The 16,260-nt window shown below is 47.8% G+C and overlaps 1 protein-coding gene across 7 annotated transcripts in view; it reads left to right on the top strand.

Moving 5' to 3' along the window:
* Positions 1-16,260, top strand: part of LOC111863589 (protein MTSS 2) — an 87,645-nt gene that overhangs the window by 30,249 nt on the left and 41,136 nt on the right. For all 7 annotated transcript variants that reach the window (XM_023850049.2, XM_033751118.1, XM_033751119.1 and 4 more), the window contains exon 4: positions 11,093-11,177. In XM_023850049.2, the coding sequence (XP_023705817.1) occupies positions 11,093-11,177 (85 nt within the window). The remainder of the gene's footprint in view (positions 1-11,092; positions 11,178-16,260) is intronic.

Raw genomic sequence — 16,260 nt, forward strand, 5'->3', positions numbered from 1 at the left:
ACGAGGGCGTGTAGGGGAATGAAAAAAACGGTCATAACTCCGTAACCGTCCAAAATCGGACACATGTTTATATGAACTTTTTTGATCACAAAGACCTAGGAAATCACCTCCTGCCCTAAAGTCGTGAAACACCCTGTATATGTCTAATCTACGTATCTACCTATCTGTCTATGTATCTATGTAAAATGACCTTAAGCTCTTCATATACATATATCTATATATACGAGTATATATGTCTATCCTATGTATATACCTATCTGTCTATGTATCTATTTATCTCTCTGTCTATTTATATATCTGTCTACCTATCTATCTGTCTGTCTGTCTGTCTGTCTATGGCTCTGCAGTGCTTTTGTTGGACCCTGGCCGCCTTTTCAGTTTCTTAATCCTGTACACAGTCGGTAGGACTCCTTGGACGGGGGATCAGCCCGTCGCAAGGCCGCTACTACACACAGGACAACACGAGACAGAATAAGAGCATGCGGACATCGATGCCTTGAACCCACGATCGCAGTGTTCGAGCGAGCGAAGACAGTTCATGCCGTAGACCGCGCGAGCACTGCGATCGGATGAAGATTTTCGTGTGGATATGAAATGTACAGGTACCTCACATCGCTTCGCTTGTCCCTATAGAGTGCGTATTGTTGCCCGTGCCTCGTTGTGTGTCGGGCTGGTGATGTATCACCGTCAGTTCTGTGGCTCTCGGATTTCATAGCGACCTGGTTACGATGTTTTGGGGAATGAAGAAAGTCAAGTGATTTTTTTAAACCGGAAGGATGTGAGAAAATAAATCTTCGCCACTTTTCGCCACACCCTTTTTACGAACTGCCGTCTCCCATTGGCCTGCTCGCTTTCCCGTTTCCTGTGTCCCTACTTTTATTATACCACTCGGCTTACAGGAACTTCTACCTTGAAGATTACGCTAAGAAGTTTCTCGGAAGCCTTGCTGCCCTTCTACCGGGCTACACGTCATCAGATCCCAGAGGACAATATTTATCATATCAGTTTCCGTGAAAACTCAAATCTTAACAAAGTGACACTTATCGTTAAAGGATAAACCTCTAATGTGACGAGAGTATAAGAGGTAAAGGTAAAGGTATCCCTGTAACAGGCCGTGGAGGTCCAGAGGGCTGTGAGACGTCGAGGCTCCCACATTTTCTCTAGACAGTCTGCTCACAGATGGCGGTGACGTTGTCAGCCTTACGCGTCGGTCGCCTTTTACCCCCAGGAAGATTTGCTGGTACTCATTTCTGTTAGAGGCTGAGTCGACCCCAGGACCATAGTGCGACTGGAAACATTAGTTCAACTGAAAAATTCATTGTCCTCATCTGGAATCGAACCCGCAGCCTTCCAGTTTGTAACATAGTGCCTCAAGCAACAACTCTACCGCGTGCCTCCTGTGACGAGGGCAGTGCGATATAATTCGTAGTAAGAAAGATCGGTTGTGCGATGTTCGTGTAAATCTCGCGATATCGCGTTGTTTTTTGTTTGGTTCCAGCTTTAATTTGATTGCAGGAAAAGGACTGTCACAGGCGGACGCGCCATCAAATGCAGTTACGGTCCTACGAGCAGAGGCAGATGTTGGCAGATGCTGGCAGATGTGTGCCGTATGAAGAGCAGTTCTTACAAAATTCAATTAATGAAATATCTTCTTGCTTTACTGTTCACTTCAGAGCTCCATTTCTGACGAGTTGGAAGTCGAGCGATTTGAAAACTTTAGAGCTCCGAGATTCTCTGGGATGTGATGTCGTATAGTCTGGTACATGTATTCTCTCCTCTAAAACAACCACTCTTAGTGCTTAACCTTTTTTCTCATTAACTTCGGACTCAGCCTCTAACAGAAATGAGTACCAGGAATCATCCGGGGGGTAAAGGGCGGCCGGCGCATAAGGCTGACAAGCTCACCGTCATCTGTGAGCACATTGTCTATAAAATGTGGGAGCCTCGACGTCTCACAAGCGTATGGGCCTCCACGGTCCGTTACAGGGATATCTTTTTTTTTATTATTTACTTTTACTTTTACGGAGTGAAGGGTGAATTTTTACGCACCCATTTGGACCCGTTCTGCATCCTTGGATACATCTGTAGAGTGCAAGAGAGCGAGAATCACCGTAATTATTGTGGTTAGGCCGTAATTGGGATCACGGTTACCTTCTGTTTTTAGCAGTGACCCTCTCGTCAGCGCCTTGTGCCGTGTCTTTCTTTGTTCTCTCACGATTGTACCATTCGGGCCTTTGTTCCTTGCATGGAAGTGTTAAACTCACCCTTAAGAGCTTACCCTCCCTTCCTCAGACTCAACTCTTGAAGGGCTACTCGGTCTTGGAGGGATGTTGCGCAAAGAAAGCTGCTCAGTAAAACGATGTCAGATTAAGATCGTGTCAGGGCTGCGCCATAGCTCAAGCGGTTAGTCGCTGGCTTCCCACCGCGGTGGCTCAGGTTCGATCCCGGGTTTGGTCAAGTGGGATTTGTGGTGGACAAAGTGGCGCTGGGGCAGGTTTTCTCCGAGTACTTCGGTTTCCTCTGCCAATCTTCATTGCACCAATTGCTCCACAATCACCCTCACCTGTCATCTGGGGCTGGTACAATAGGCCAGAAGTGGCCGCAGTACAAGAGACTTAGTCCCACCCCACTAGCAATAAAAAAAAGATCATCTCAGAGGTAGCAGGTTCCCCGATACGTCGGTTCCTTTCTACCATATCACACGGTGTCACACCCACAATCTCCCTAGCGACTGCCGCGAGAGCCTCATGTCTTGCTTCTTGAAGTTACCTCGCGGAAACAGTTTGGGTTGCAACGCCGTGTAGTCTGGTAGATGTTTACAGACGTCTTGGAGGAACGTGCAGAATGCAGTAATCTTCATAGTAGAGTAAACCCTCGCTAATTCGTATTAATTATGGGTGGGAGAGGTCGTCCGGATTAGTGAAGCAAAAGGTAGCCCCAAAAAACAACAGAAAACCCTAGAAAACAGATGGAAATTCTAATGATATAGGTAATGCTGATAAAATAAATAAAAAATATCACTGTAGCAATTTCCTCCTCTATCTATCTATCTATCTATGCATCCATCCGTCCGTTCGTCTATCTATCTTTGTTGGACGTTGGTCGGTTTTTCAGTTTTATCTGTTTTTCACAGTCGGTAGGACTCCATGGATGGGGGATCAGCCCGTCACAAGGCCGCTACTTACACACTGGACAGCACAAACAAAATAAACGCACACACAGCCATCATGCCTCAAGTGGGATTCGAACCCACGATACCAGTGTTTGAGTGGGAGAAGACAGTTCATGCCTTAGACCGCGCGGTACAGTGATCGACTTTATTCGTCCGTCAGAAGCTGAAATCCAGGGCCTCCTTCATCCAGCTCAAGCAAACTTTAGCTATTTCCTTGCGCGGTTTCAGTCTCACCAGCTGCTCTCAACACAGCCTGAAAATGCCATATGTCTTTTGAAGCATACGCCCAAGTGTGAACAGAATTATTGATTTTTTCATATTTTGATCTAGATTAACTGTAACTTCAGTAGCGAGGTTTTACTATAATCTCAGTCCATCTTCACCATGAAGACGGAAGCAGCACATTCCGCCGAAACGTCTATCTCTCAACTAAGTTGTACGGCTTCACACCTTAATATCTAACGCCTTTGAGTAAGGGGGGGAGGGACTCACGAATCTGCCGTCACCCCCTCCAGGCTGGATTTTTGGGAAAACAAAAGCACAAATTTGAAGAAAAACAGAAGGAAGTCTGCGATGTATAAATACAAAATTAAATGTTATTTTAAATTATATTCTTGTGTCCAGAATACCCTGGGACGATCAGTAAAAGTAGCCTTAAACGGCTTGAACGTAATTTTTGGGCCCCCACATCCCCGGCGTGGCCCCCATGGCGTTACTGTTGAAGTGCTAATGGTCAGTGTTTTGTAAAAATGCGAAACGCGTAAGAAAAGATTCGTTCGCCGTTCATGGCTCTATCAGTATTGCGTATATCATGCTCTGCATTCAGATAATTGGTTTCATAATTTATGCAGCTGTTTGTAATGACGACAGCGAACTTGAGTCGCTTTTAACCTGAAGAACTGGCCATGCTTAACATATCTCGTTCCTACAGCTGATCCTTGCGACGTGCCAGTTGTTCACCGCCTCTGGAACTCTTTGTTGTGCTGAGCTAGGCCGTGCGTAATGAATACAGAAAGACTGCAATTCGAGCCTTGTTCGCGATGGAAGACACGTTTTGTGTGCAGTAGCTGCATGCGAGACATGCTGTCCTTATGCAACATGTTGTGCTTTCTTCAGCTGATACACGTGTATGCCCTGACAGCCCAACCTTGCATACAGATATCACTATTATTGTTCAGGAGGCGGGTTAGCTCAGTTGGTATAGCGACGGGCTACGGACTGGACAGCTCGGATTCGATTCCTAGCAGAGCAAGATTTTTCTCTTCTCCACAGCGTCCTGACCAACTCTGGGGCCCACGCAGCCTCCTGTCCAGTGGGTACCGGGGTTAAAGCGGCAAGTGCGTGAAGCTGACTACTCGCCTCCATCTAGCACCAAGATCAGGAAAGGTGGAGCCATACCTTCACTCCCCCACATATCTTCATAGCATAGAGTGGAGGTATAGCTTCACGCTCCGTCAATTTTACTCCATTACAAAATGCCCCGGGTATCCATTAGATAGACAATGAATTCTTTTTGTGCTATCAGAAGTTTTAAGGTGGAGTTGGTGTCTGTAGTTTCGGCGACTTGTGTCCCAGAGTCGGTCTGGACGCGGTGACAGAAAGTACCCTACGCCGCCAGGAAGGTAACTCAGTCGCTATGGCGTCCCTGTTTTGTGTAGACCTGGGGATCCGATAAGCCGGCCGTGTTTTGCTTAACACGCTGCTTCTGTGTTATTGCAGTTTATGCTGATGTGTTATTTACTAGTCTTGTATAGTTACGAATTTCGCAGAATTGTGTTGAAACAAATGAAAATGCAATGCAGCGTTTTGCCACGCTGTTTTATGGACTGGGCCACCGGTACCGTATACAAAAGTGTTACGTATAAACATATAAACGTTTATTCACTGCTCAGGATAAGGCTTCTCACCTCGGAGCCTCGAGTTCAGTGCTGTGTGACGTCATGTGAAATACAAAGGTTGCTTCAGTTCCTTCAGCTTTCTCTTGTTTTCTTTTCCTGCGTCATTTGATGACTGTCATTTTGCCAATTGTAGGATGACAGGTGGATTGGAAGGGATGTGGAAGGAAGCGGCTGTCGTGTAAATTAGTTATTATTCTAATATTTTCCTGAGGTTCCAAAAATAATTACACGTCGTCCACACCGGTTTTGGGGCCCGCCCAGCCCTCTATGTAATGGGAAGTGGGGAATCTTCCCCTGGGGGTAAAGCGTGGCCGGGGCGTGTGACAACCTCACCGCCATCTGTGAGCCGATTGTCTAGAAAATGTGGGAGCCTCGACGTCTCACAATCCCAAAGGCCTCCACGGCCTGTTACAGGGATAGGTTATCTTTTTTTTGCCGATAGACGAACCCGTTCGGTAGTTCCCCTGTTTTTCATTAATACACCATTGTTGCGTACTCGTCAGATAGCCCTGAGCAAGCTTCCCCTGGGGGTAAAGCGTGGCCGGGGCGTGTGACAACCTCACCGCCATCTGTGAGCCGATTGTCTAGAAAATGTGGGAGCCTCGACGTCTCACAATCCCAAAGGCCTCCACGGCCTGTTACAGGGATAGGTTATCTTTTTTTTGCCGATAGACGAACCCGTTCGGTAGTTCCCCTGTTTTTCATTAATACACCATTGTTGCGTACTCGTCAGATAGCCCTGAGCAGGCAGCACATTATCACATCCCCATTGTTAATGACACAGCGATTGGCTGCTCACAGTGTAGGGAGGTGTTAACGTAAAGTTTGGGGTTCTCACAGTACTAACGCCGTGTAGTCCGTTGGAAGTCAACCAACAATTCGAAGGACCATGTCGCCACCATCTTCAGGGCCTAAGAATAAGCCAAGCAGATAAACCAGAATGAAGCAAGTGGCTAGCTGTTCTTCGAGCCTGAAGATGGAGGCGAAATTTTCCTCTGAAGCGTTTGTTGACTTTTAGCGATCTATATGGCGGTATATCCCAGGAATTACAATGAGAAAAATAGAGTGGAGTTAGGTAGAAAGAGTGAGAGAGACTGGGAGAGTGGGAGAGTGAAGCCCTGCGGAATAAGGGGCCCAGTAATCTGCGAGTTGCCCATCTCGCGGAGCCCGCTCTGAGCATTGATTTGTGACGGAACGGCCCGCCCGCGGTCGGGCCTGCATACTGCATGTAGCGGCGAGGTGTCAAGTTCTCCTCGTGCTTAACTAATTTAGCATTACGCCATGAAGGCGTATGGGGGAGTGGATGTATTGATCCACGTTTTCTTGACCTCGGTACTGGTTGGAGTTGAATGCTCAGCTTCACGCCCCGGCCACTTTACCCTCGGTACCCAATGTATAGGAGGCTGCGTGGACCCCAGAACCGGTCTGGACGACATGGAGAAGAAAAAGAATTCTTGACCCTACCGGGACTTGAATTCCTACCGCTCTATCGTCCAGCCCGTAGCCAGTCACTGCCAGAGGTTTTTCTGTGATCCCCCCCCCCCTGTCCATCCACACAAATACCTGAACAGTGGATTGATTCGGTCACAGTCGCTTCCTTCCAGATTCTTTTCCATTCATCAGTCATTACATCGTTCGAGGCCCGGGGACTGCATGCTACGAACAGTGATTATTCTTTTCTTTGCAGTACACGGAGGGATTTCAGAGCCCACAGTGGATACCTGGGGATATTCTCCCAAATTAATGCGGCCGGGGCTTGATGCTGACCACTCACCTGCAACTAGCGCAGGGGTTATCAATGCGTGGAGTTAATACGAGTTACCTCCTCTCCCCCATACGTCACCATGGCTTAATGCTTCGTTGCTCAGAAATAACTGCTATATATTTCTTGTCATCATATCTCACTCTGTATAGGGATGGGTTCCGGACCAGAAGGCCCGCCTTCGATTCCCGTCAGGAGTAATAGACTTTTGTGTACGCCGTAGTTTTTGAGGCCGGCTCTGAGGTCCACCCAGCCTCCTATCCATTGGGTACTGGGGGTTCTTTCCTCTGGAGATAAAGCGGCTGGGGCGTGAAGCTGACCACTCACCTGCATCCCCTCATGGCGTAGTGCTTATGTGTATTGACCAGTCGTGGCTCCGGTCTGCAGAGATCTGACCTGTAGTAAGCAGACTTATACGTAACCATGTTTTCGCTTACTTGGATCTTGTGCGGCTGTAGCGGCAGCAGCAGCAGCCCAATTGACTGTTGCGAAACTACGTAACTGGCTCCTTCCGTTGCTAGGCCGCAAGCAGGTCGCCCCCTCCCCTTGACACTTAAACCGGCCTTGACTGTCGATCGTCAAGTTTTTCTCTTATGGGATATGACGTCAGCATGAAATCAAATCACCGTCATTTAACGGTGCAGCGATATTGAAGTTCTCACGGATGAGACTGTGACGATATGTAGCCGTGTAGTCTGCTAGAGGTTTACCGGTGTGCAGAGTGAACCAGGCTACTAACGAACTGAGTCCTTGCTCGCCTACTCAAGAAACTCCTAACATCTATGGAACCCGTAGGTTCACTACCGTCTCCACACATGCATTAGAAGTAAGGCAAGCGATATAGGCCGCGCCATAGCTCAAGCGGTTAGTCGCTGGCTTCCCGATCTCGGGTCTGGTCAAGTGGGATTTGTGGTGGACAAAGTGACCCTGGGGCAGGTTTTCTCAGGTTTCCCCTGCCAATCTTCATTTACCAATTGCTCCACAATCACCCTCACCTATCATCTGGGGCTGGTACAATAGGCCAGAAGTGGCCCCAGTACAAGGGACTGGGTGGTCCCCAAAGCCGGTCTGGACAACGTGAAGAAAGAAAATTCTTAACCCTACTGAGCCTCGATCTCCGACTCCTCGGGCATCCAGCCCGTAGCCAATCGCTATACCGGCTCCCGTCAAATGCTGTATAAATAGAATAAATTATAAATAATTCATACAGTGCGACGCTAAAATACAATGTTAATAATGTTATTCTGTCTGCATTCCGCGGAGAAGAGTGGATTTTTGCGATTAATGTAAGTTTCTTGAAGCCGGACTTGCTCGTAATCCGAGAGGAATGGTGCCGCTGAGTGGGAGAAGACAAAATTTGGTTTCTACTTCACCACAGGAGCGCCTGAAACTTGCTGTAACCACTGTACCGTGGCATCCAACAGAAATATAATAACCAACATGGCCGCTGCTTTCGGGTCCAGAAGTCAACTTGTAGGGAATCCCCTGAATTGGGTTCTAGTTTCTTTTGTTTGTTGCTGTGTCCTGCCGTCGACAAGTGGAAGGAGATACGGGCTCAGGTAACAGGAGCGGATGTGCGGGTTGCGTCACCACATGTTGCCACGTTACTGTCACGAAACGCATGAATGAATGTGCACCCCCCCACCCACACTGACCCTTATTTTGCTTTCCTCATTTTTATATGTTCCCATTAATCCAAGGGGATAGCTCAGTCGGTATAGCAGTAGGCCACGAGCTCTGCGACCGAGAAATCGCAGTTTGATTCCCGGTGAGGTCACTGTATTTTGTTGCTCTGCACACCGTGCAGACAGACTCGGGGCCCAATCCAGCCTCCTATTTAGTCGGTTCCTTAGCTCTTTCCCCGGGGTTAAACCGACCGGAGTGTGAAGCTGACCACTTACCTCCAACTAGTGCTAAGGTCAAGAATGCTGGAGCTATGCCTCTACTCCCCCATATGTCTTCAGGGCGTAGTGCTTAATTAATTAAGCCCAGAAACAACTTTACGGTCTAACTTTTTATCTAGTTTGGGCATTATTTGTGCCTGTCAGTCATTGTAGTTCGGTAAATGCACCAATCCGGTTCAAAATATGAGAAATGAAAAATCCTGTTCACGGTTGAGTACGTACTTTAAAAGGACACGTGACATTTAGGAGCAAGAGGACTTTCTGTGTTGAGGGCAGCTGGAGAGACTGAAACCGCGCAAGAGAATATCCAAAGTTTGCTTGAGCTGGATGAAGAAGACCCTGGATTTCAGCTTCTGAGAAAGGAAGAAATTTCTGCAGTGGTATTTTTATATCTGTTTTCATCGTCACTACATATATTATTAAATTTTCCATTTATTTGTATTCTAAGTTTGGTTTGTTCCATTAATCAATATTATCGCTTAATCCGGATCACCTCAACCCCCCAGTTAATCAGGATTAGCGAGGGTTTACTGTAATTTCTCCCCCCCCCTACTAATTCTTTCTGTCCCTACTGTGATAAGATTCGTATGCACATTTTAGGATGCGGTGACGGAGAAAGTGCGGAGAAAGCATGTGTGTGCATTGTGAACTGTTAGGCAAGCCCCGCGCCACCAGCTCTGACGGAGCCGCAAATAATCACCTGTCGTATCGATTGAAGCGTGGCTCCGAAATTAGCCTTATCTTTGTAAGCTGGCTGCATGCGTTGTTGGCTTTCAACAGATGACCCCATTAGGCTTTTGTATTGCGGGCAATCCTGTTCAGATCCAAGCCAGACTGAACTGCTAAGCCGTGAATTGTGTGAGGGCTTTTTGGTGGCATTCAGCTTATCAAAACTTTGTTTGTGTTCGTACATTTTAGTTGGTTTCATGCGTTCTTTGTATGAAAGGAACCAATCATAGTGGGTTATGACATAGTGTTTCGGAGGAACTACTTTCATCTGCAGGTTATAATGCTCGCTTTTCGGCCCTGAAGATGTTGCACTACGTTACCACCTATCTACCAAACTACATCAAACGTTCCAGAAGATATGTAAAACGTGAAGGTGAAGTTCTCGCAGTGCTTAATTCAGCATGAACTACTCCTTCCAGCCGCACTGTGTCCCTGGGGGCGACTCAGCCTCTAACAGAAATGAGTAAATGAGGGTAAAGGGCGGCCAGCGCGTAATGCTGGCAACCTCACCGCCACCTGTGAGCCGAGTGTCTATAAAATGTGGGAGCCTCGACGTTTCACAACCCTATGGACTTCAACGGCCTGTTACAGGGATAGCTTTACATTTTTTACCTGTGCCATGAAGACATGGGGCAGTGGAGTTATAGCTCCACCTTTCTTGACCTCGGAACTAGATTGAGGTGAGCAGTCACTTTGATGATCATGGGAACTCCCCCCGGTACGCATTGGCTAGGGGGCTGAGTGGGCCCCAAAGCCGGTCTGGATGGACTCTAAGGAGATGCCAAACATATCTTGCCCCTGCAAGCAATCGAATTTAAATTCCCTGGTTTCCCGGCCCCTAGCCTGACGGGATATGGGGTTTGAGGTTCCCGCAGCTGTGACTATGAAGTGTGATCGTTTGAGTTGAACTCCGTGCGGTTTCTTGACCCAGTCTTGGACCTTGAAGATGGAGGCGATGTGTTCTCCCGGAGCGTCTGGTTGTCTCCGAACTGGATGACCGTACTCTTCAAGGTGCCAGGGAGAATCAGTAGATAGGCCACAGTTGGATATAAAACGTAAAATTTGTGATATTCGAACCTGGGGGGGGGGGGGGNGGGGGAAACATACATTTCTCGATATATTCTCCACCAAATTTGATACACATATCCCGTCGCTTTGCCAGTGCTTCGAAACCCGCAGCACAGAAGTCTTTTGGCTGTTTTCTCAGCTGCTTCCGCATTAGTTGCGACTTTCGAACGTTCTTAAGAGAATTTCTCCACTAGTTGTGAAACACTTTATGCGACAAACACTTCCCACCGTAATCAGCAAACATTTCCATATGAATATCCTTTGCAGTGAGTCCTTTTGCCCACAGAGAAGCTCATAACAGAACACTGCTCTTCGGTATTTTACACCTTAAGCACGGTCGCCGTTTGGACTACTGAAACCAGCCTCTGAACATGTGCACGCGCGTCATCTACGTAGACTGTCATGAAGGATGACTGTGTTGCTACCTAGTGATACACATAGAATACCTGTTACGCCCATTACAGCTGTTTTACTTCAGTTTGTGAACTGTTTACTGGCTGTCGTTACCGTAGATGTTGCAACTGAACTAGGAAACTCATCTTCCTTCATTTTGTTCCAGGAGCCACAAAGGAGATAGGGACCGCACTGACGAGGATCTGCCTGCGTCACAAAGCTGTGGAGGCCAGGATGAAGACTTTCACAAGGTAAGGATTCGCCACGCCATGGCAGTCGCCCTTCACGCTTGGTATGCTCTCTCCGCTCCCTCATTTGTTGTGACGCTGTGTAGATGGTAGATAGGTACAGACGTCTCGGAGACACCTGCTGCCTTCATCACGGTTGTATTCGCCTAACGTAAGGCAAAGCCGATCTAGAAAAACCGAAGTGAACGGAGAAGTTCATGGAGGTAGGCCTAGGCCCACTGGGGCTGTAGTGCCAAGGAAAAAAAAAAGGTAAATCTATCCCTGTAACAGGCCGTGGAGGCCCATAGGGTTGTGAGACGTCGAGGCTCCCACATTTTCTAGAGAGTCGGCTCACAGATGGCGGTTAGATTATCAGCCTTACGCGCTGACCGCCCGTTAACCCCAGGAAGATTCCTGGTACTCATTTCTTTTAGAGGATGGGTCGAACCCAGGGCCGTAGTGACCTAATCGGGAATCGAATCCGCTACCTTCCGGCTTGTAGCATAGTGCCCCCCGTACATATTCACATATAGGCACGAATGGTCTTCGAACACACTGAAGGCGTTCATGTGAAGCTGGCAGCCGAACGTCTCGGCGTTGCGGTTCGTAGCGGGCAGATCCCGGGGATGGGCTCCTTTTGGGACAGATGCTGGGATAGTGCCTTTAAATAGGCCATGGCCGCTTACTTTCTCGGTGTTTCTCAACTTCTTTGAGTTCCCCCTTTGTTATAGTTTTTTTTAAGCCGGGGAGTTCACTTGGTATAGCGACTGGTTACGCACTGGGCGGCCGGGGTTCAATTCTGTTTGAGAGCAAAAGATTTCTTGTTCCTCCTAGCTTTCAGACCGGCTCCGGTGCCCTTCTAGCCTCATATACAGTGGGTACCGGGCGTAAAGCGGCCGGAGTGTGAAGCTGACCACTCATCTCCTAGTGCCGAGGTCAAGAATGCTGGAGCTGTACCTTCACTCCCTCCTATGTCTTCATGGCTTAATGCTTAATTAATTAAACAAGGGACAGTTTTACTTTACTTTACTCTACTTACCTATAATTTTGAGACAATTTATTTTCTACTGTTGCAACACATTTGTTTAAACGATTTAATCGTAACTGGTTGTTAGGAAGAAATCGTCATTAACACTTTGAAACCTGAAGAAGGAAACGACAGAAGAGAACATGGGGTGGCAGGAGTAGTAACAGACTGCATTATAGGGGAAATAGAACAGAGAACATTTCCTTCTGTGAAGGTTCCTAGTCAGTGCCCGTTCGTCCTTCTAGTAGATGTATGTTTGCGAGAGGGCAAATCTGTAGGAAGTGAAGAAGATAAAGAGTTAGGAAGTGGCATTTGTCGTGAGCAGAGGAAAGAAGTTAAGCACGGGTTCTACTGCGTATGATAAGAATTTTGATATAAACGTTGGAAGGGCTGCATTAAAGCGAAGTTTTAATTTAATATTGGGAGGGCTACACTGGGGCGAAATTCTGATGTTAATATTGGCGGGGGGGGGGGTTGGTAGCTGAACGTAAAGCATACAGTGCAACATGGAATTTGTTTACCAATTCAGCATTTGCTCTAGGACCGAGTAAGACCACGCGAAACCTTTATCAACCTTCCGGACGCAGGCTGACTTCAGCATTCCGGTATGAAACCTGAAGTTAGTGAAGCAATGTTATACAAACTCAGGTCGTACCTCATAGGAAACACATTACGTCACCACTACAGAGCCCAACCGGTTGCTGCTGTTTAGGGAAACAGTCGCTGTTTACTGTGAGAACCATACGGAACACACAGATGCACTGTGTATGGCAGAATGCAGAGTTTTAGTACGTTCAGTCCGTACCTCACAGGAAACATTACGTCACCGCTACAAAGCCCAACCGGTTAATGCTGTTTAGGGGAACAGTCGCTGTTTACTGTGAGAACCATACGGAACACACAGATACACTCTGTGGGCAGAATGCAGAGTTTTAGTGTGTTCAGTCCGTACCTCACAGGAAACATTACGTCTCCGCTACAGAGCCCAACCGGTTACTGCTGTTTAGGGAAACAGTCGCTGTTTATTGTGAGAACCATACGGAACACACAGATACACTGTGGGCAGAATGCAGGGTTTCGGTGTGTTAAGCAGCTGCATATAGTGACGACTGGAATTAAAATAGACAAGTAACCCAATGCGAAACAGACACGTTCGCGTTTTACGAAGGCCACGGCGTGTAATATCGCTTAGTTTCATTGGTCTGTGTTGTCCCGCGCGTCACTCCTCAGATCGCCACCAGGAGGAGCCTCTGCAAGCATTTGCCGCTTGTCTTATTGTCGAGGGGTCTGCTTGCAGTTCTGCATGCAAATTGGTCATTACCTGCTTTCACTGCACCCTCGGGAACATTCAGCTGTTCTCCCCTTCCTTTAGAGGGATGTCTTCCCCACTTTGCTCACCCTCCACCCTCTTTAAGTGCGTTTATCTGGCTGTTTCGATTGTGATGATTGGCTGCCCTGCTTTCAGCGCGTTTCATATTTTTTATATTTGGTCACGAAATATTTATTTTCAACACAGTAGATAATGGCAAATTTATCTCCGTGATTAATTAAGCGCTTTGACATGAAGACGTGTGAGGCAATGGAGGTGTAGCTCCACGGATTGCTCCCAGACCACTTTCCCTTCAGAGAAGGAGCCTCAATAGACGGGGGATCGGTCTTCACTTAACATGGAAAAACAAATACAGAAAAAGACATAATTCATGGTCCGAGTGAGATTCGAACCTATGTTCCCAGTGCCAGAGCGGTCGAAGACATTGCGCGACAAATATGACAGGGGATGTTCTCTTAACAAAAAGAGAAACCACCCACTTTTCAGGGCAAAACAGTGTCTCCGTCATTACCGTCCCGATGTTTGTCTCTGGTCGCCCCAAATTATTTCATTAACTTTAGCCGACGTGACGGCGTCAGATCCTGCAAGAGGTGGGACAGACGTCTGTTAGCACTGCTGTCGCAGGCAGGGCGCCGCAGGACCTGCGTGGACTGCAGAGCGTTCAGAAATGCCGCAGAAGATGAGCCCGTTACATCCGTTTGCTGGACGTAAACACGCACCTCTGGCAGCAGACACGCGCGCTCCACGTTTCCGACCAGAATGGCGTGGCTCAAGGCTTCTAAATTTGGATCTGAACCGTGCTGAAAGCTCTCGTAAAAGGCAAAGTGTTTCCGCCCGTAGGAAGCCCCGAAATAGTGTTGGAACATCTGTCATTAGCACACGGTTTCTCGTTGCTTGTTTGTAGGAATCTTTCTGTGATAAATAACGTTTGCTGTGCAATTAAGATCCATTTTAGTAGGAGCCTCCCTCCTACATCTAGGTCCTCCTAGTGGTCTCTTCTCTTCTGACTTTCTCACCAAAAACCCCGTGTGCATTCCTCTTTCTTTCGATGTGTGCTGCATGCCCTGCCCACCTCATCCTCCTTGACTTGATCATTCTAATTATACTGGAAGTTATGAAGCTCCTCGTTGTGCAGTTTTCTTCATCCTCCTGTCACTTCATCTGTCTCCGGTCCAAGTATTCTCCTCAACACCCTTAGCTTATGTTCCTCCCTTAATGTCAGAGACTAAGTTTCACGCCCATACAAAACCAAACTATCACTACGGATTGAATTTACGGCCGAATGGGTAGAGCTGTCCGGTCTAGAAAACCGAGATTAAGGGCCGTGGGGATCCGTTGCGCTGACCACGCGACACCCTCTATCCGTTGAAGTTGGCACTAACTTCGCCGACAAGCGGCGGTCGCTCGGTCGGTATAGTTCGCTTGCGGACTACAGGCCATGGAGTTTTGTTTTTGTTTGTGGGTAGAACTGTTCGTTTGTTTTCCACCAGTTAGTCTGACTGAGGTTTTCCTGTTTCTTTTAATTTCTCCAGGCAAATTCCAAAAGAGTTTCAGATTAGGCAACGACCACTTCCTTCCACATTCGACGCTGCGCAGTCTCAGCTGCTGTCAGCTTCCCGCTTATCAGAGTCAGAGTTACTTTACGACTGGCAGTTTTCCCGCAATTATTTCGTCTTGGCGTCAAGCCCCTCGAGACTCACGACCAGAGATTTTTTTCCGAACTGCTACTTCTCGTTAGCACGACCCGCACAGAAAACTTATCTTCCATTATTGCGTGTTCTTTCGTTGGCGAGGAGATATCGTATCCACAGAGCTGTTCCCTAGCAACGGCTGTTACTTGGAAATGGGTCTACATGTCACAATATGCTTCCATAACATCGTACACGTTTCTGCTATATCGCTGTTCGTTTCGTTACCCGATCTAACCCACTCTCCTTTTCTCTGAAATGCCTGACTTAGTTACTTCTTAGTACTAATAATTTGCAGCCAGTAACTTCTTCGCAGTATGTTNGCCCCCTCGCACCCCCCCCCCAGTCCTCATTTTCACCTACAGCGGCATAAATCAATACGAGTCCGTGACTTCAGGCGCTGCACACGTGTTCCATCTGTGCACACACCCCCCATCTGTCGCCTTTGATGAGCCTGAAATACTTGCCAACTCCAACTTTAACCAATGGACGGCCGGGGTTTGTTTCCGGGAAAAGGAAAGAGATTGTTCTCTTTTCCACAGCGTCCAAACCGGCTCTGGGGCCCACCCAACCTCTATCCAATGGGTACCAGGGGCAGTTTGCCTTACGGGAACGAGGCCGCAGACGTAAAGCTGGCAACCTATCTGCATCTAGTGTCGGGGTCAAGAGTGGTGGAGCTATACCTCCACTCCCCACACATCATGTTGTGCTGCTTAATTTACGTTTAGCGTCTTCGCCACGCGGCAAGGCACTGTCCATATTTCGTCATAGAGCTAGGCGCTTGCACTGCGTAGGTGTTCGGAGCCCGGTCAGCGCAGTCGGTGTAGTGCACAGACTGGATTAGACGACCATGGAATCAGGATTCAGTTACAGAAAGGGACATTATCTCCACAGCGCCGAAATTGGCTGTTCGATCCACCCAACCACCTGTTTGGTGGGTACCGGGGTACTTTCCACGGGAGTAAATCGGTCGGAGCGCTAAGCTGAGCCGTACGTTTGCATGGCATGATGCTTAATTAAGCACAAAGACAAACTTATCTTGTCGCCGCCCGTCAGGTTGCA

This window comes from Cryptotermes secundus, unplaced genomic scaffold (genome assembly GCF_002891405.2).
Source record: "Cryptotermes secundus unplaced genomic scaffold, Csec_1.0 scaffold57, whole genome shotgun sequence".
Classification (NCBI taxonomy): domain Eukaryota; kingdom Metazoa; phylum Arthropoda; class Insecta; order Blattodea; family Kalotermitidae; genus Cryptotermes; species Cryptotermes secundus.